The 20,717-nt window shown below is 47.5% G+C and overlaps 1 protein-coding gene and 1 long non-coding RNA gene across 2 annotated transcripts in view; both read left to right on the top strand.

Annotated features, from left to right (window-relative positions):
• The window catches only part of ASAP2 (ArfGAP with SH3 domain, ankyrin repeat and PH domain 2), a gene marked incomplete at its 5' end in the record, with an annotated part of 83,252 nt that extends 65,317 nt beyond the window's left edge, over positions 1–17,935 (top strand). The window contains 10 exons of the mRNA XM_008589311.1: positions 1,108–1,223; positions 2,256–2,323; positions 2,728–2,841; positions 5,086–5,338; positions 7,930–8,064; positions 9,786–9,951; positions 14,600–14,649; positions 15,140–15,210; positions 15,641–15,763; positions 17,509–17,935. Of these exons, the coding sequence (XP_008587533.1) occupies positions 1,108–1,223; positions 2,256–2,323; positions 2,728–2,841; positions 5,086–5,338; positions 7,930–8,064; positions 9,786–9,951; positions 14,600–14,649; positions 15,140–15,210; positions 15,641–15,763; positions 17,509–17,583 (1,171 nt within the window). The remainder of the gene's footprint in view (positions 1–1,107; positions 1,224–2,255; positions 2,324–2,727; positions 2,842–5,085; positions 5,339–7,929; positions 8,065–9,785; positions 9,952–14,599; positions 14,650–15,139; positions 15,211–15,640; positions 15,764–17,508) is intronic.
• A 1,103-nt stretch (positions 17,936–19,038) lies between these two features.
• LOC103604736 lies at positions 19,039–20,280 on the top strand. Its single transcript, XR_551740.1, has 2 exons — positions 19,039–19,085; positions 19,207–20,280. It is a non-coding gene; the product is annotated as an uncharacterized LOC103604736 (long non-coding RNA).
• The last annotated feature ends 437 nt before the right edge of the window (positions 20,281–20,717 follow it).

The following is a 20,717-nucleotide window of genomic DNA, read 5'->3' as shown; positions in this document are numbered from 1 at the left end:
GAGGTGCTGGTTGAAAGCCACTGAAATTGCTCCAAATGAAATGGAAAATTCTACAGTGCAAAAGCAATGTAATAGTTTTCATTTTATATCCTGTGTTTCCCTATCATTCCTGGATGGTGGAGTGAAGAAATGTCCAGAAGTAGAGGGGCTTTGGGTGGGTCATCCCCAAGACCTACATCCCCTTCCTGAGGAGCCCGAGTTCACTGGACTCCTGGTGGAAGGTGAATAGCTGAATGATGTCTCTCCCTCATTGTAAATTCTCTGGGGGCAGAAGGAAAATTCTAGATCCTTTTTTTCCAGACTGGAAGGACAGCAGTAGAGGAGAGATCAGAAAGCAAGGCTTTTTTACATTGAAAATGTTGCCGATTTCCTCCTGATGGGAGTAGTGGGTTCCACCACCTGAGGTCACTCCTCTGTCCCCACTTGTCTGTCCAGGGGCGCAGAGCCCCACTGTCCCTCCACACTTACAGGGCTGCCTCCCCCTGGGGGATTGAATGGCTTGTTCCATGTCTGGGGAGCATGGGCACCCTTTTTTAGATAGCCTGGCCTTGTTTTACATTGGAAGAACTCTTGAAAATCTTCTCAAGGATCCCCCTTAGCCTGCTTCCAGAAGGCAGTCCCAGGGCGAACAGGCTCAGGAGCCTTGGGACTCTGGACTTCAGGAAAGTCCCCTTCCTGGTGGGAGTATCAAATAATAAGATGGAAAAAAGCTCATGGACAGGATGGTGAGTCATGCAAACTTCCTGAGGCCCAGCAGGACACAGCAGCCCCTGGGCACTGTCCCCTACCCCAGCCCCTGCTCAGCAGAACACAGATGCCTGCTCCCTTTTTGGCCTCCTCTTTTGTCACAGTGTTATTTCTCTGATTGCGTGTACCAAGGCCTCCTTATCCACACAGGTAGGGATGGTGCAGTTGGTGTCCCCCTCACCGTGTACTGTTGTTTCCACCCACCCACTGTAGGGACAGTCTAGAGAAACCATTCACTCATGGGCTCTGCCCACTGCCTCTCCCATTCACGTGCCCTGCGTTCCCTGCCAGGCAAGCCCTGGTCCGCTGGTCTGTGAGTCACTGTTCTGTTCTCTTTTCTCTGTCCCTGTTCCGGGCCAGTGGGAACCTGGATAAACAGACAGGTAAAGGCAGCACCGCTCTGCACTACTGCTGCCTGACTGACAATGCTGAGTGCCTGAAGCTCCTCCTGCGGGGGAAGGCGTCCATTGAGATAGGTGAGTGGCCTCCCGTTTGCAGTTTCCGCAATGCAGTTGGAAGCAGCGGTACCAACGCTCTTGGCTCTTATCAGAGGAAAACCTGCCTCTGAGAAGAAAGGCCTTCTCCTTTCATGTTCTGCGAGGCTGATGTGGGCTCAGTGTTGACCGGCAGTATTCACCCACCTGCTTAGACTCTGGATGCATTTATAGGCATTTTACAGATTATAAGAAAGGCTAAGGACAGGCCTTGCAGCTGTCTCTGCTGCTGGGGGGGGGATTTGGGCAAAGCTGGGGAATTTGAGCCTCCTGTTAACAAACCCTAAGCCTTCTCACCTCCTTCTGACATCACTTAGCGCTTGCTTGTCTCTGGATTTACATGGTTTAGTTGGGGGAGATGCTCTTGACTGCCCCTCCTTTTCATTTGCACCGAGTCTCCCCACAAGAGACCGTAATTCTTGCTTGGCTTTCGTCCCTCCCTGACACGCTGGTCCCTCCCTGACACGCTGACCATTGTGCCTTGAGGGCAGCCAGCTGTTGTCATTTCATGAGGAAGTATTTTTAAAGAACTACTGAACAAAGAAAAAATAGGAAAAAACACAGGTCTGCTTGAGAGCCATGCTTCTTTTTTAAAAGATTAATAATCAAACCTCATCGACTGAGACTTATTTAGAAGTACAAAAAGGAGATATAAAAGGTTATTATATTCAAATGCATGGAACTAGGTTAGCAGTGCTTTGGGTTAGAGATAAACTGATTTATTCAACAACTTATAGTTTGGATATTGATTTTTATTAGTAGGCTGTTTCAACAGTTTTGTTATCTTCATTAGTTCAAACCTTGCTTTTTAAAATCTTACCTTCTATACTGTGCTGCAGTTCTATAGAATTATAAGACAAATTCAACCCCAACTAGGTCACACTAACTGTATCTCATTACTTGTGCTCAATTTAATTCAGTGCTTCTTCATAGTATCTTTTTGGAAACTGCCCCAGATGTCAGACCTTTGCTGACTTTGCCATAATGCCTCCTTTCTTCACCTTTGACCTTTAGCAAATGAGTCAGGAGAGACTCCACTGGACATTGCCAAACGCCTCAAGCACGAGCGCTGTGAGGAGCTGGTGAGTCTCCCTGCCAGCGTGGGTGTGGGCAAGGGGGTTTGCTCTGAGCCCCTCAGCTTGTGTCACTGATCATCATAGTATCAGTACTTGATCATCATCCTTTAGCTCTCAGATATCCCTGCCTGTGTACAGCACTCTACAGTTTGCAGAGCATTTACTGGGAATTACTAGGTTTGAGTTTCAAGATTATCCTACAAATTGGGTGGAAGGGGCTCAACCTGAGACCCAGAGATTTAAATGAGCTTGCCTCAGAGTAGAATGTAGGCTCCCTACCTTCCGGGCCAGGCCTCCTGGGACTCTGCTTCTGCACTGTCCCCCTGCTGTCTGTCTGGACACCTCAGGGTGCCTGCCTCCAGGGCTGAGTGCATGAGCAGCAGTACTGACCTTCCCTTTGCTGTTCTCAGCTGACCCAAGCCTTATCTGGAAGGTTTAATTCTCACGTTCACGTTGAGTATGAATGGCGATTGCTCCACGAAGACCTGGACGAAAGTGATGACGATGTGGACGAGAAATTGCAGGTCTGTGCCAGGTTGCCAAATGTTAAAAGGGTTTTCATAAGCTTCATTCAGAGCCATGGGGGGTCGTAGCCTGTCAGTAAGGCAGAAAGCTGTCTTGTAGAAAAAAAAACATAGCTTACTTTTTGCTTTCATTGGTCTTGGTAGGTTTTCCCCCACCCCAAGTACCTCCTGTCTCCAGCTCCTATGCACATTAATTTAAAGGACCAGCTAATTATGTAATCAGAAGCCACTACTCACCTTTTCCTGCTGGGAAAGGTATAGGAGGGCCTTTGATTCCAGTGTGTTTTAGAGGAAGCTCACTCAATTTATAACTATGTTATAAAGAGCCAGCTTCCCCCCAGTGTAGAGGATCATGTTCACCTGGTTGATCATAAGAACTGGTACTGGAATCATTAAACGACCCTTAGAGCTCTCTGGGTCCAACTCCTTCCTTCATCAAATGGAGACATTGAAGCTGCAAGAGAGAGGTTGACTTGGCCTAAGGGCAGCAACTATTTAGAAGCAGCCTTGGGACTAGAAGGAGGGCTTTTGCCTCCTAATGCACCTCCCTCTCAGCACACTCACTGCCTTGCACACGTGGGTGGAGCCAGAAGGTTGCTACCTCTCACAGGTCTCAGAGCCGAGAGTCCAACTCAGCTGGTTTGACCCCAAAGTCCATACTCTTGGCTGCCCCTGTTCCACCTCCCTTTCAGCAGTGTGCTGCGAGATGTGCCTGAAAAGCGTTCTGTGTGCAGATTGTGGGAAGTGCCATGGTACACACATTCCTGTGGCTTACATTTTTTATTTTTACCGTGGGACTTTAGTGTTCTGGTGTGTATTGAGGATGCTTAGATAGATAGATAGAATGGAATTTCTGAAGCCTATTGGATTATCTTCGTTCCTGGAGCAGTTAACATCTATACTTACTGTTTCTTAGAATGCAGAATAAGAAATTTCTTCACTGAGTTAGCTACAAAACAGTAGCACAGTGAAAAGAGCTGACTAATTTTATGCTTACCTGCCTTAAAAACAAGTTTGAAGCAGCCTGCCCCAGAGTGCCTCTTCATCACGTGGTTACGCCTCACATTCCCATCTGATGGGCAAGTGATGAGGCAGGTAGCAGAGTCCAAGTAATAGTGAAAGCAAGGGCTCTGGTCAGCAGTCCGAAGACCCATGCACCCCACTCACTGGATTTCTAGCAGAGCGGTGGGCATGGTTTGTCCCTGCATCTGTGGGCTTCATTGGAATTTAGGAATATATGTGAAAAGCCACTGGCTGCTGAGATCTGGGTTTGAGCTGTTGATTTGGCCAGAACCTATAGTGGGTGGGTGGTCCTAGGGGGAGGGGGGGAATGCAGCATCTGATACTGAGCATCTGCTAAGCTCCTGGCACTGTACTAGAGGAGCAAAGTTATACCCATTTAACGGATGAGAATGGGGGCAGCAAGGTTAAATAATTTGCTAAAGATCAGAGCTTAGTGTAATGAAGCTGCCATTTTAAGTATGAGTTAGAACTCAGTTACCAGAGTCATAAGTCTATGGATTAGTTTCCAATAAAGCACATGACCTTCAGGTAGAGCAGGGATGGGCAAACTCTTAAAGGGCCAAACAGCAAATATTTTAGGCTCCCAGGCCTAAAATCTCACAGTCTTTGTTGCAACTTTCCAGCTCAGCCAGGATGGCTCCGAAGCAACCATGGACAACATATAAATGACAGGACATGGCCATGTTCCAATAAAACTTTATTTATAAAAGCAGGTGGTGGCCCACAGGCTGCAGTTTGCCAACCCCTGAGTTAGAGGAATCTCAAGAGTTCCTGTCCCATATAGGAAGAAAACATTGATCTCCACTGAGTTCTCCATATAGCTGTTGGAAATTGTTTGCAGCCGGTTGGCCAGAGCCAGCTATACTGTCCTGTAACCTAAGAAAGCATATTTAGGAAGGGGAACCACAGGGAAAATTCACAGCGAGGTTGACGTAACTCTGGCCAATAAGATGAAATAGCTTATATTTGAAATCCTCCACAGAATGAAGAATTTTAACTCTTAAGTCATGGCTTTTTTAGGGGAAGTGGTATGTGTTTTAATTGTGAGATGTAAGAAGAGTGAGTTTTAAATCTTGCAGCTCTCAGGCAACAGTTGAGTGCTAAAATGGCATGATGCAAAGCAAAGAGGTTATGTGAGTTCTCATCGCTACATTGGATGTTATCACCAAGACAGATACGTGTCCCCTTCTCACACGCCCTGCCCCTGGTGTTCCTCTATAGCCTAGTCCCAACCGGCGGGAAGACCGGCCCGTCAGCTTCTACCAGCTGGGATCCAACCAGCTTCAGTCTAATGCTGCGTCTTTGGCCAGAGATGCTGCAAACCTTGCCAAGGACAAGCAGAGGGGTTTTGTGCCCAGCATCTTGCAGAATGAGACCTACGGAGCCATTCTGAGCGGCAGCCCGCCTCCCACCCAGCCCACAGCCCCCAGCACCACCAGCGCACCCCCACTCCCCCCTCGCAATGTCGGCAAAGGTAAGGAACCTGTCTGTATTACCCTGAGAACGCATGGAGGGTTTTGTTTTGTTTTGTGCTTTGGAAAGTTTGTAGCTGCTTTGCCTCCAACTAGGTGACATTTGGGCTCTTTGGTGGTTTTTTCCATTTGCTTCCTAAAAGGAGTCCATCATTCTATGACGCCACATGGTGCTAGAGTATCTTGACTTGATTCTTACTCTGGGCAGAGGTGTGGCACCCGTGTGATTTGGATACTGGTGCCGAGAGATGCTTTCCTGCACACCTTTTCTCTCTGTTCCTTTCTCTTTCTCCACTCGCTACCCCTCCCGTGGCTTTCCTTCTTCCCTTTTTTATTTCTCCTCTGCCTGCAACTGGGCCAGTTTGTGCACCTGTGATTATTTTTTCTCCGTGATCCCCATGAAATGAAGGATAAAAAGATATTAATTTGGGGAGCCGTGTTCAGCCTAATTGTAAAAATACAAAATCACCCCTGTGGGTCCTACCACTGCCTGAAGTGCAGAAAGCATGCTGTACTTACTTCAGCTATTCTGTCGCAGAATAGCAAGTGTGGCTCAACAGGTGGTGGTTTTTGTTTTTATAAATAGGGACACTGAAGCTCCCAAAAGTTAAGTAATTTGCCCAGTACTGGAGACCAGCTGGCTACTATGCTCCTTGAAAGCAGCCCAGCAGGTGACTGGCTCAGCTCTGGGCTGGGGAGTCAGCCATGGCCAGTGGCTTTCAGAAGGCTTTCCAGGTGAGGGAAGAGCTGCTCAGGCTTTGTTGGGAAGGGGCTAGAAAGGACAAGAGCATGTTATCCAGGCGCTGTGGCAGCTCTGAGCTGCTTATGGTGCGGAGCGTATGTCATAATAAAAATACGTCCCGAATTGTGTGTATGCGATAGCTAATCACTGGGAAAGGGAGTGCAGGTGAGCAGTGGTAGCAGGGGCTGGAAGAGCTGGCATGAAGGGTGAGAGACTATGGCATGAAGGGTGGCTGGCCCCCTGCTGTCCTGGATGTCTCACAGCCCCGTCACGCAGAGGGGAAGGGAGTGCAGGTGAGCAGTGGTAGCAGGGGCTGGAAGAGCTGGCATGAAGGGTGAGAGACCATGGCATGAAGGGTGGCTGGCCCCCTGCTGTCCTGGGTGTCTCACAGCCCCGTCACGCAGAGGGGCCCAGAGGAGTGACGATGAACCTATCGTTTGAGTCACTGAATCAGTCTTCAGAGCAAACCCACTGAGAGCAGGCCCAGAAACCAGCCAGCTTACCTCTTCCCAGCATCTGCCCGGGCTTGACGAGGGCTTCCCTGGGCCAGGAAGGCAATTGCAAGATTAAGTCTCCTCCCCATCCCTTCCCCAGGCTGGCCTGCAGGTGGCATCCCGTTGCCTTCCACTAATTCTTCCTCATTAATTCTGTAAGGTCCAGAGGCAAAGTGCTTTGGTCATCTTCTAGCTGCGTGTGTCACATGAGGAAAGGTTTTATGTGCTCTTTTGGGTCATGGTGAGCTCTTCATCTTGATTTCTTGGTGTCCTACAGTCTTGGAATTAGAAGGCTTTGATTTTTTTTTTTTTTTCTTCATATTCATTTTTGCCATTCTCGTCTTTAGCTTCACTTCCTCTTTAGATGACGTGGACTGTACTTCTCACCTGCTGCCCCGCCCCCCCATGGGTCTTGCCCTATTCTCCATCTAGTCCACACTTGTGTAATTCCCACCCAACAAATTAACAGAAAGGGAGTTGCCGTCGTCAGCCTGGCACTTTTGGGCAGACCCTGTTGGCTGCAGGAGCAGTGTGGAGGCTTCCTCTGGACCAGGCCCGTGAGGAGGTGGCCTGTTCTTGTCCCCAGGCCCAGCCCTCCCATAGGCCATGCACAGCCTCAGAACACGAGCCACACCTGCACACGTGGGTCCTGTGCACCTGAACTTGGAGCTTGTGAGGCAGAGGAAGGGCTAGTGATCAGGGAAATGCCATCTCTTTTGTGGGTTCCTGAACCTGCTTCGTGCCATACGTGCTAGCTTCTGGCCAGAAGTTTGTTTGCAGGAGGTCAGTGGGGAGTACCCTGCCCTGCTGTGTGACCTGCACCCTCCCTCCAGCAGCCCAGGCAGGGACAGGCTGCCCTCCCTGCATAGCGATGACCCCCACAGCCACAGCGGGGACTCGCTGAAATGGCAGAGATGAGCACAGGCTCCCAGTTCCATAAGCAGTTAACACAGTGCTCAGGAGGCAGGGTTGTGATGACATATTTACCTTTTCACACAGTATTTGAATTTCAGAAATAAAATCAGGAATTTAGAAATTTCACAGTCCCGTTGAGAAAACCAGCTGGGAATGATCCCTGAAGCGACTTTGGTTTAGTGGGTATCAGTATTTATTTTCCATTTACCAGAGATAAGAATAAAAAAGGTCAGCGTTCTACAAGGATACCTCAAAAAGTTGGTGAAAATAAAATTAAAAGATAGTATGAATCTTTCCATGAACTTGTTGAAGTACCCTCGCATATCTGCTATTCTAGAAGGGTCATGTGGATCATTTTATAAGGGAGAGGATCAATAACGCAGTGTTTTGTTTCTGTTTTTGTTGTGTGTGTGTGTGTGCACGTGCATGTGTGCGGGTTTAGTTCAGACAGCCTCCTCAGCTAACACCCTGTGGAAGACAAACTCTGTAAGTGTGGACGGTGTGAGCAGGCAGCGATCTTCGTCAGATCCGCCAGCTGTCCATCCCCCGCTGCCCCCTCTTCGAGTGACATCGACCAGTACGTTTCTTTCCTTTTTCCTTTCTTGCCCATGGGCTTTGTAGATCTGGATGGCAGAGGGGCATTACATGGGGAGAGAGCTGCAGAGCTGCACACCCACTGGCAAAGATATGTGCCAGGGGCCCGACGGTGTGTGGCCTACTGTGGCTCTCCAACAGGGCCTCCAAGCCTACCAGCCTGTCTGCCCCACCTCCACACCCTATGATGCCTCCCTCACTCTCTCCGTCTTCCAAAGCATTTTAGCAACATTTCCTCCTTTACACAGTACCCCTGGGCTTCCATTTCCTTTGGCCATTTGGTGATTTCTAATATTTGGGGACAGTCATTTGGATCATAATCTAGCATGTGTTTTTTTCAATGTCAACATGTGGTTGAAAGTCCCCAAAACCTCAGGGTGGGAGGCTGTGGGAAGAGGTTTTTCTCCGACATGCAGAGCCGAAGTGTCTTTTTTGCTGAGTCAGCGACACAAACAGGATGCTGCCCTGTCTCCTTCCTGCTGTGCACTGGCTCTGGGAGGGACAAGTCCAGCATCTCTGGGCTCATTGCTTCCAGAGCACTGAGAATATTTCCTGGGCTAAGGTGCTTTGATTTCCTTGAAGTAAGTCAAAATAAAAAGCAGCCCACCCCAGCTACAGTAAGTGCCACATGTGCATTTGCTGGTGGCAGAGCTGTCAGCAGTGTGTCTGGGAGGGTCTTCCAGAGGCCGTCCAAGGCTGAGGGGTTGGGGGGCCAAGCTGAGGCGTATCCAAGTCGAGCAGCAAAAGGGGCACGTAGTAGGCCAGAGCCCACTTTCCTACCTCATAGTCTGCTGTCCGTGGGGCTAGATTTGTGTGTTAGAATCTGCCTTTTGACTTTTCCTTTAAAACAGAAGAAGGAAACAAGAATGAAAAAAGAAAAGCAAGACCACCCCAAGGTCCCTCCTTGGCCAGCCGAAGACCTTGCTCCCCCTGGCTTCCTGCATGTGTTAGCTCCCATCCTGCCATAGACGCCCCTTAACCAGGACCACAGGGTGGTAAAGCCAGGCATTTACAGTGGGCTTCAGCACTTGTCAGAGAGGAGCAATGGGGAAAGAAGACGCGGGCTCAGGACCTGGCTCCATGTCTCGCCAGCTGTCTTCCTCGGCAAAGGAAGTCACTTTACTTCCTTGAGCCACAGCCTCCTTGTCTGTAAAATGTATATTATAATAAAGTTCTTGGCCCTGCTCACCTCACAGATTGTGGAGCCTTTGCAAAGTTAGCTATCCGTGATCTGCCCTCAGGTCTGTGCCTGCTTGGCAGCCTGGTGAAATAGGGCCCCGTTACCTTTTGGTGATGGCCCGTGGAGGCAAACAGTCCTGGCCCCAGAAGGCCCAGCTCCCAGGGCAGAGATAGGGCCAAAACCGGGCCCCAGCCTGCTGCTGCAATGGCTTAGAGTTGAGCTTAGAAAACCGTGTTGGCTTCCCCATGAGGACTTCTAGCTGAGAAAATACTCACAAGCTAATAGAAAAATTTCAGTTGTAACTTTAGGCTTTCAGCTTCCTTATTAGTTTGGAAAAGACTCTCCACCCCCTCCTACTAATACTGTTTTCTGAAAATCAGCAAGGAAACAGCAGCAGGTTTTTTCCTTAGGAAAAAGCAGTAGGAATAGAAGCCCTTATTGGTAAAGCCTCTGGTGAGAAGGTTGGAGTGTGAAGCCTTGGAAGCTGATCCTGTGTGTTTCTCTCTCATTTTCTCTCTCCGCAGATCCCCTGACTCCCACACCGCCCCCTCCTGTGGCCAAGACACCCAGTGTGATGGAAGCCTTGGGCCAGCCGAGCAAGCCGTTGCAGCCTGGGGTCTCACAGAGCAAGCCCCCACCCCTGCCGCCCCAGCCACCCAGCCGCCTCCCTCAGAAGAAGCCTGCTCCCGGGTAATCTGCCTCTTCTGAGCGTCCGCCCACACCTGGCCATGTCACCCAGTCAGGGACCTTCCAAATGGCACTGGCCCAGAGCAGCGTTGCCTAGCTAATGCATCAGGTCCCAGGGTCTTAAAATTAATTCATCAAAAATTTTCAAACTGTAAAAATTTTTTACAAACCTATATCTTAAATCCCCATAATAAGTTTAGATTCAGTTTAGTAAGACACAGGGGCTTTGGGGGTCTCACGTTCTCGAGCCGTGAGGCCCCTGGTTCTCTCTGCTGCTCGCTGACAGGGCTGTCTTGAACATGCGAACCCCTGCAGTGTGCGGTGTGTATTTCCTACAGGCATGGACGTTCTCCTACATACATACAGTGCAACCAGCAAATCAGGAAGTTAGCACGGACACCTAGCTCTACCAGCTAATCTTCAGACCTGATTCCCGTTTCTCCATTTGTCCATAATAAATATGGACATAATGGAAATAATGGAATATTGGAAATAATGTTTTTTCTTCATGGTGGCTGGGTCCAAGGACAAGTCCCCAGAGAAGGGCCTGGCCCTAGGAACTGGCACACATTACCTCCGTTTCTCCATTTGTCCATAATAAATATGGACATAATGGAAATAATGGAATATTGGAAATAATATTTTTTCTTCATGGTGGCTGGGTCCAAGGACAAGTCCCCAGAGAAGGGCCTGGCCCTAGGAACTGGCACACATTACCTCCACCACATGTTACTGGTCACGTAGTGACAGAACCCAGGTTCAGTCGGGGGCAGAGAGGGCTGTGGAGTGGCACCAGGTGGTCATAGACTCCCCCTCTCCATAAAGAGTGTTCTCCAGCCCCCACAGGGTTCATTCATTCTCCTTTTCTCCTTTCCTGCACTTGTTACTCCCATCTCGGGTGGTGAGAAGGCGGCTCCCACGTCTGCTTGCTTGGTCAGTACTCCTTTGTGGAACAGCTCTCCCATCGCTGCCTCCACCACCTCCTCCGTGCAGAAGCCTCCTCTCCCTGCTGGGCTCTGACTCTCCAGTGTGAGTCTGTTTTCACCCATGCTGCCAGATAGATGATGGAGCCTTCCAAGATCTAAAGGACACTTTCAATTCTGAGAAAGTTCACTGATTTTTTTTAATGCTTTAAATTCTTTTTTTCCTATTCTCTTTCTTAATATAATTCTCACTCTTCAGATGTCCAGTCTCCTCGGCCTTTCCTCTAAATGTATCATTTTTTCTCTTTTTACTAGAGGGAGCTAACTGCTGTGACACATGACCCCAAAATCTTAGTGATTTAACAGTGGCAGTTGACCTCTCATCCACACCAGGTTTGGTGTGCGTGTTCTCAGTTGTACCCCAGTCCTAAGTGTAGACCCTGACCCTTTCTTCCTTCTGACTGCACCACCTTTATCCCTGAGGCCCAGGGTTCTTTCTGAAGGCATGCGATGGTGGGAAGCTTGGGGGAGCCTCATGCTCCTGTGACAGGAGCCAGTTCTGTGATGCCACCGAGAAGCTGGGGCTGGCTGTGCAGCAGCTGGGCTGTGGGGCGGGGCTGCGGGGCAGGGGACGTGTGTTTTGCATCATCAGCTGGCTGCCTGCCACCTCATTTCCATTCCTGCTTAGTTTTCTTGCCTGGTTTTAAAATCTACTTTCTGGGAGATTTTCTGAGTTTTATCTTCTAATTCTTGTATTGAGTTTTTCATTTCTGCTCTCATGTAATAATTCTCAAGTTAAACTCTTTATAGTCTCCTATTTTTGTTTCACGAGGTCTTTTTCTCTTATCTCTCTGAGAATGTTAGTGATGGTTTTGTGGGGGGCGCGTTGGTTTTCGTTGTTGCTTTTCTGCATAGTGGGGTCTGTGCCTGTGTGTTCCTATTTCAGGTGAGTGACAACCTGCACCTGAGTGCACAGCACCGCCAGTGTGGGTTTCACTCCAGTGATCTGGCTGGGCTGTTTGTCTGGGAACTCTGAATGTGGGCCTTTTTTCTTGGACAATAAGGTTCTCTAGAGAATAATCTTCTGGTCTCTCACCTGCAGGGTGTAAGTTTTCTGGGAGTTGAACAGAGAAATGAAGTTAATCTTTCACTTAGTCCCTCTGTTTTAAGATACTCCCAACAACTACAGCTGGTGTCCCCCATGTCAGACACCCTTTGTTGTGCCCTCTCCAGAAACAGAGGCTCTGGTCCTCAGCAGGGCGGGGGGCGGGCAGCAGCCAGGCTACACGGAGTGGGCTGGAAGCCAGGGATTCAGTAGCTCCCTAAACAGATCTTGACTAATCCTCCCGTTATTGACCTGCCTTATCTCCTGCTTCCAGAGGTTCTTGAGCCTTTTGGAGGCTCCCCAGGACAGATGGGAGTGTCTGCGGGCTTTCTTCACTGTCAGTGTGGGGTTCCCTGCCTGAGATCAGCTAGGCTGATTACAATTAGTCCTTCCATCTCCAGCTTCCAGAAGTTTGTTTCCTTTTCAGTTCCCTTTGTTCTTTTTGGTTTAATTTTTCTTTAATCCTTTTCCTTGAGAGGAAGTGGAAGTAAATGTATTTTAGTTCTCCATTTTTGTCCAGAAGACTTTCAGAACTTTTTTAATGTTGCTTTGCAAGATCTTTCTAAAATATAACATGTATATCCATGTCTTCCTATTCTTAAACAGCTTACAGAAATATAATCAGTTACTGAATTATTCGGTAATAAATATGCCTTCAAGTGCCAGTTACCATTACTTGTCTCCACACTGAACAGCCACAAGCTGTGCCTCTCTTAGTACCAGTGTCAGGCCCATGTCTTGTAGCAGGGTTCTTCTCTCTTCCCTTGTAACGCTCTCTGATATGCTGTTCTTTAGGAGACCAAATCATGTGTTGAAGTTCTGGACAAGAAATAGTTGGCTCCTGGCGCTTCTCAGGGCACCCTGAGAATGGAGAGTGTTGGCTGTCAAGTGCCAGGTCTTGGGCACCTTCTTTCTAGCTGGCTCAGGCCTCTGCTTTCCTGTTTCTCAGAAGAGTTCTAGCTAGGGGTTGCTGGATGAGTTTCCTCTCCAGCACGGTCTTCCCTGGTTTTAGGTCTGGTGGAAGGAAAGGCAAGGGAGCAGGGGCAGAACAGGTGAGGTTAGACAGAACAAGTTCAAGACAGATTTGGACGAGCGGAGCCATGCTGTCAGTGTCCAGTGGAGTTCTGTTTTTAAAGGACTACACTGGTTCATCCCCTGTGTACAAGAAGCAGACAGCACCTCCCCCTGTTTGTTATCTTAGAGCAAGAGTTGGCAAACTGTGGTGCGTAGGCCAAACTCAGCACACTGCCTGTTTTTTGTATGGCCCACGAGTTAGGAATAGTTTTTATATTTGTAAGTGGGTGGGAAAAAATCAAAAGAAGAATATTTATGGCACATGAAAAGTATGTGGAATTCTGATTTCAGTGCCCGTACAGAAAGTTTTATTGGCGCACAGCCACACTTCTTAACTCGCTGACTGTGGCTGCTTTCACGCCACAAGGGTAGATTGAGTAGTTGTGACAGAGACTCTAACCCACGAATTCTAAAAAATTTACTCTCTGGCCCCTAAAGAAAAGTCTGCTGACTGCTGTGTCAGAGGATCAGGCCTTCCCTGTAAGCGTTTTATAGTTAGGTGACTGCAGTCTACATGGTTACAGGCTGGTGTTATGTCTGCCAAGACATTCACACCCAAAGACATTGCTGGAAATCAGGTGGAAGACTGTTCAGATTGGCGAGGCCTTCCTTTATACGCCTTTTCAGTTCTTGATTGTATGAGCAAAACGTCTTCTGTGTTTTCTCACCTTCATTCTGAGACTACACGCACCAGGGCCCTGGACAGGATTCATTCAGGGCAGTAAAGGGAAGATCTGATGGAAGTGAGCCCAGAGGGAAAGAAGCCCACCCCGACCTCCTCCCTGGTCCTACTCTCCCGCTTCTCCAACCCTTCCTTGTTGCCTGTGAGATCCAGCAAGATCCACCAGGGAACTGAAGATCGACAGGCACATGTCCCTTGTCCTTGTTTCGAGAATTGACAGGTCTGGTGTCATACCTTCTGCAGATGAATATGCCAACTCTCAGCAGTCCACATATCCAGGCCTCCCATATAGCGAGTCTGCGTTGGTAGACCTCCATCCACCACACCCCTGAGAGCCACTCCCCTGACTCATGTGCTTCTGCCTCGCAGCTTCGGGCCATGCTGGACCTGGCAGCTCACAGTTGGTGCCAGGGCCCATGGTCAGCCACGTCAGCTCCCAGCAGCATGGAGGCATGGGTGACACTGACCAGTGGTGCCTGGACAGGCCCGGCAGAGCCATCTGGGCCTGAGATTAAGATTCAGCTCCTCCCTTTTTCATGAAGGGACCAAGGCCCAATCAGGGAAGGGACTGAGGAAACTGAGGATACAGCCAGTGGCAGTGCCTGGCTTCCAGCCCCAGGCTGCAGGCCCATGTGGATGGGTACTTTGGAAGAGACTTGATTTTAGGATCAGGAACCTTGGATCTTATACATTCCTCTGGGCCTCTCATTCTTCCATTTTCAAAAAAGAAGGTAGTTGAATGACAATTGATAAAGTCAGTTCACACATTTTCTGCCTGAACACAGATGGTTCCCTTATAAATGGGGACGAGATAGGGTCAGAAAGCCTCAGGTTTCATTAAGTCTGTTTTTTTTGCCTTCTCTGTAGGGCTGATAAGTCGACCCCGCTGATCAACAAAGGCCAGCCAAGAGGACCTGGTAATTGTTTAATTTGGGGCTGGGTTTGTTTCTGCTTTGTTTGTGGGGGCAACGTGGGGGGTATCTCTAGCTGGGTGGTCAGCCTGGGTGAGGGCCCAGCTCTACTCCCTTCTGCAGCCATCCTGCCCTCCTTAGAGGTCTCTGCTGCTCCTGTTCCTGAGCAGCTGAGTCCTGGGGCTCCTCTTCCCTGTGTCCCTCACTGCCCCCACTTCTGCTCACGTGGGTGGGCTGGGGAGGCCCAGGGTGACATTTAACTTGCTTTGGGACACTTGCCTACCTAGCATGCTCTGTAAAGGCTTCATCCAAGGCAGAAAGAAGGTTCTTTGGCTTTTAGGGGACTTTCCTTCAAAAGGTCAGAACATCTGAGGAAATCTCTCAGACATGACACCGTAGCTTTTATATTTATTGTTTACATTTCTGGTTATGATTGATGGGCATTTGGTAAAGTTGCTTCATTTTGGCCCTAAAGCAATGGATCTCGCTGGAACAGAATCTCTGGGTCCTCCGTGCAACACTACGGTCCTGCAGCCCCCTGCACCCATGCCCAGGAAGTCACAGGCGGTGAGTGGACAAGCATCCTTTCCTGCCCTTTTGCTCTGGTGAGAGGACATGGGTTGTTCTCCGAGCGCTCAGGAAAAACAAGTCTTTCCCTCTTCTCCTGGGCAGAGGAAGGCAAAGGGCTTCTTCCTGGTACGTGGTTGCTTGGATCTGGGCAGCCAGTGGGCATGGCCTTCTCATCATGGCCCCAGATGAGCCTGACATGTGAGCACCAGGCCCAGCTGCTCCATCTCCGCTCGGCTGGGCTCTCTTCCCTTTCCTCTCCCTGGCTCCCGAGCTGCACTGACCGCCCCACCTTGACATCTGTGCTCTTCCCAAGCCTGGGTGCCACAGACTTCCTGTGACCAGTTGGAAGCAGAGCAGCCCAGTTCTCTCCCCGAGAACTTAGGGCTCCTGCCACACTAACCTCTGCCCCCATCCTCTCCTGATGCAGACCAAGTTGAAGCCCAAGCGGGTCAAAGCGCTCTATAACTGTGTGGCCGACAACCCAGACGAGCTCACCTTCTCCGAGGGGGATGTGATTGTCGTGGATGGGGAAGAGGACCAGGAGTGGTGGGTGAGTTGGGGTTGGGGTTGGGTGTGGGAGGGGCCGGGGGGCTGAAGGACATCCCAGCCCACCTGGCCTGAGAGAGATGCTCCCAGGTGAGGCTCTCTCAGCCCGAGCCATCCTGTCCTCAGGCCACTGCTGCTCTGCCCTTATCTCTTCCTTTATGGACACCCACTTCTGAGTGGGCCCAATTTATTACCTGGGGAGGGTCCCTCCTCTTCAGTGTGGGCAGGCCACTTGGGCTGCAGTTTCCAGAGTCACCTGAGAGCCTGCAATGAGACCCCTGCATTTTGAGTCCTTGAGTTTCTAGGTCATTACCTCCCTTGCCGGATTAGTGGAGTGAGACTCTGGAAAGGGAGCTCACCTAGAGGGCAGAGACCCCAGGTGTCAGCAGGTCCTGAACCAAGAGCAGGCTGTGCAGACATCCAGCTGCATGGTGGAGCAAGATGAGCACAGAGCTTCCCCTAGTGACCCCAAGAATTCAGACTGGGCTACTTACAGGCTCGCAGCGTTGGGCAGGTTGCTTGTATCTTTATAAGCTTTAGTGACATTTTCTGTGGAAGGGGAATCACCCACAGCACTCTGTAAAGGTGACATGGTAAGCACCACTGAGGGGCGGCCGTCGTAAAATGGGGGTGGCTGGATTAAAGAGCTTGACTGAAGCATGTACACAGAGCACTTGTGTCTGCCACACGGCCACTGACAGCCCAGATCCTAGACTGAGCTCACATATTGAGCAGTTCACCTGATGACTCCAGTAGGATTTATGGAAATTTACTTTGTGAAGTACTGGCAGTTTCGATGCAGGCCTCAGTCACGGCCCTAGCACAGCTCCCCCCTGTGGTTAAAGTTCTCTGTCTCCAGGGGCTTTGTGAGCTCTCAGAGCCCTGCAGCACTGCCGTTGGCACAGCTGGACTCACCAGTTTTTCTTGTGGCCTCGTCTCCCCTTGAGGGGTTAAAAAGTGTCTGTGGGTCAAGAGTTCCCACCTCCATCAGCCCCACCACAGCCCCCGGGTTCCCATGAGCCCCTGCTGCGTGGCTGCTGGATGAGGAGTGGGTGCCTGGCTGCATAGAGCATGAGGACAGAAGGCAATAGGGCTGGTCTGGCACCCATACTAGCCCCACAGCCCACGAGACAGCCGGCTCCAGCCTGACCACAGCCGTAGCCGTGTGGAAAGGACCCGTCCATTTCCCCAAATGTGGAAAATACAAAAAGGTATAAAGACGAAAGTAAACGTTGCCCATAATCACAGCCCCCCTCCACCCTCAGTTTTCTTTTAGACTTTTATTTGCCTACGTAATTTACATGGTTGAGATCATTCTTGGGTATAATTTATATAATTTACCCAGAGTAAAAAGAAACGGATTTATTGAAGCCTTCCATAGATGTTTGACTAAAGTTAAATGGAGCCAAGTCACACCTTTGCCATTCTCTGTGACTTCACAGCTCACAGGCTTCTGACTCTCAATTTCTTCATTTTTTTTTTAAAAAAAGGCAAGTGGGGAGTGGTGGGCAAAGGGCTGTCCTGTGTGTCCCAAGACTACTGGGCCATCCTTCCAGGCGGGTGTCTGAGACGCATAGAGGCACGCACCCCTGCAAACATGAGAAGAGAGGGAAAAGGAACAGGTAGTTCTGATGCTTTACCAAATACTTCTGGACAAATCTCTTCTTTTTTTCACCAAATGCTATAGTGCCCTTCAAAGTTTCCAACGTTTGGAATTTTTATAACAACCTAAACCATTATCCATTACAGATTGGCCACATTGATGGAGACCCTGGTCGCAAAGGAGCGTTCCCTGTATCATTTGTGCACTTTATTGCTGACTGAATTGCTACTGAACAAAAGCATTTAACAGTTACGTTCCTGTTTCATTATTGGTACCAAAACTCTTGCCAGATAGCCAGTGTCATGAATTGTACTGTAGGGTAGCCCATTTTACTCTATCCCCTTTCTGTTTTAAAAACTCAAAGGAAAATTTTATATGTAAGCAAATTGTTTTTATAATTTGTGGTTTTCATGAAACATTGCTATACTTTTATTAGGAAAAACTGTATTTCCTAAAAGGTGAACTGAAAAGTTATTTTAGCTAATAATCAAGACCTTTCAACTACAGAATTAGCTAAACCTAAAAATGTTTAAGAGTATCGGAAATAAATCCTTCCTGCTTTCCTTGGCTCAATTCTGGAGTTGGTGACCTTTAGTGCAATTATTATTTTAGGAAGCCAGTAAACTGCTGCTTCAGAAGCCCATAGCCCAGCCCTGGACTTTCTCAATAAAATGCCATCAACTCACCTTTAAAGACATGTATTCCTTTGAAATCCACCCAATGTCTATTTATTTTTTTTATTTTTTATTTTTTTTCCTTTTTGTCTTTTTTCGTGACCGGCAACGGATCGCAACCCTCAGTGTCGCGCCCGTACCAGACCGGGACCGGCAACGGGATCACAACCCTCGGTGTTGCTCCCACACCTCGCTCAGCCAGTGAGCGCTTCCCAAGCGGCGCACTGTAGCAGTGCGCCACCGGGCCGGCCCACCCAATGTCTATTTAAAGCAACTTGGAAATTTACACATTAGCATTGTACTTTCTAGCCCTAATTTGTGAGATTGCAGCTGCCATTATATTCTGCATGTGTGTCTATAACCTGTTGCTGTGAACAGTCATGCTTATAGCATATGGGAATAGCAGTTAACTCAGTTCCAGGAGGTTACATAAAACTGCATTTCCTGAATTTGGTTAAAAACTAAGGATAACGGATTGCAAAACAGTTCTTTAAACTAGTTTATGTGCTTTAGGTGTTTTGGAATTTGCCTTCATGAACTTCGCTAATCACACAGAAAGCAACTGTATACAAATGGGATACTGTGATGCAGACCAGATATATTAACACGTTACTTGCTGTTTCCTACCGAGTGTACCACTGCTTCCCCTTCTAGATCATGAGAATGTTTACTCAGTTTAGTGTCTTGTATTTATATAATATCCCAACAGGAATGGTAGTTATACTATCTTGAAATTTAATGTCCATTTGTTTGTAGTCATGAGCATATCAGCAATCTCTAAGTCCCAGGTAATAAAATACTCCTAAACATCCCAGTTTTACTGTTTAAGGCCATCATATCATTCATATACTTAAGCTGTTTGGGGGTGGGGGGATTAGGTTGTATGTGATACATTAGTTTAATGAACTTGACTGTCATACCTCTATTTAGTAATTGTGAGCATAAGATTCATAGTAGGAATATTGGAAATTTTGGCATTCTTTGAGAATAAATAGGCATACGATGCCCACTTGGATTTTTAACAAAAGTTAAAGGAATAAATTTTATAGGCTTGGAAAATGAGGCAACAATACTGATTGCATTTGCTGTGATGGTACATTTAATTGGAGCAGCCTGTCTTTATTATACAAGACTCTTATAAGTGTAGAGCTCTTGGGGGCAATTTTATAGGCTTGGAAAATGAGGCAACAATACTGATTGCATTTGCTGTGATGGTACATTTGATTGGAGCAGCCTGTCTTTATTATACAAGACTCTTATAAGTGTAGAGCTCTTGGGGGCGGGGGAACATTTTACTTTTTGTTTCTATTGTAAAGGAAGAGAGAAGACAGAACAAACTGGAATGTTTTATTATATAGTATAGCGATCACTTTTTGCCTTTCAAAGTTCTGGGTAAAAATGTGTTAGATCTGTAATTAAACTCTTTTTTTTAAAGCACTACATCTATTTTCACTAATTGTTAATTTCTGTTGTTTGAACCCTTCATTTAGTTAATTTTCTTATAGATTTAAGAAAGTAAACGATGTATTTTGCACAGTGCACTTCTTATGTCTATTTTAACAATCCTCCTGCATCTGTATCTTACAGTCAACCTTTTGACTACCTGGTGCCAGCTATATAAGGAGTAAAATTGATTCTTACCAATATTTGAACTCCAGTCCCAAACTAATCTATCGGGTTCACTGGTATATAAATATCTAGGAAATATTTTTCCAATCTACAATTTGGTGGTGCTATTGTGCAGTAATTAATAGTACTCTTGCCATAGAAGAAATTATATTAACTTCCCTGCTAATATCCTTTCCTAGTTATTTGCTCTTTGCAAATTAAATAAAAGCAACCAAGAGAAAAGAAAACATTGTAGATATCTATTTATATTTAAAGTTTACGTTTCATGAACTTCAGCTGCAGGATTCTGGCATTATGCATGCCATTTCTCATCAGATCTGACTTCTAGGATCGTGACTCAGAGATACGTACACAGACTAATAGATACTGTGTGATCTAAGGGGTGGGATAACCAAATGCAGCTTAGAATGCTATTTTGAGATGTATGATATTCAGTTCATCACTTGATTGCTTTGGTCTAGTTGCAGCACAACTGTATATATTGTACAACCTAAATTGATTCTTATTTTCATTGTCCTTAATGCAGTGATTTATAATTAGAGCATGTTTAGTAAGTTTACTCTTCCTGTTAACTAGTCATTTGACTGAGAAAAAAATAAAATACTTTTAAATGGACATGGTTCTATTTTTAATGTTTTTATTAAAGTATTGTGTGTTGATGGTCCTTTTTTTTTTAAGTACACTAGCATACTTGCATGAGATTCTTTAAATACTAGTTACTTTTAGCATAAGCAGTACTCTTTTAAGGTTTTCTTCACTCTGAGATAAACGTGGTTTACTAGCATGTTATTTTGAAAACACACTCTGGCAAATTTACTTTGTCTTAAGTTGGCAGTGTCCCTGTTCCAAACCAGCATGAACCTGGGTCCACAGTCCAAACCTCTGCCTGCCCACAGCCCCAAGTGGGAAGCTGCTAGAGATCAGATTTCAGTAGTCTTCCTCAGATAGGTCCTCAATGTTGTTATTATTCACTGAATGGACTTCTGTGACACTCAGGTGTTAAGCTTATTTGCATTTAGAAATGACTTAGGAGGTTTCCTTCTTATCCCAGA

Source organism: Galeopterus variegatus, unplaced genomic scaffold, assembly GCF_000696425.1.
Source record: "Galeopterus variegatus unplaced genomic scaffold, G_variegatus-3.0.2 Scaffold5364, whole genome shotgun sequence".
NCBI classification, from domain to species: domain Eukaryota; kingdom Metazoa; phylum Chordata; class Mammalia; order Dermoptera; family Cynocephalidae; genus Galeopterus; species Galeopterus variegatus.
Note: the sequence above shows the minus strand (reverse complement) of the source record. Positions and strands in the feature narration are given on the sequence as shown.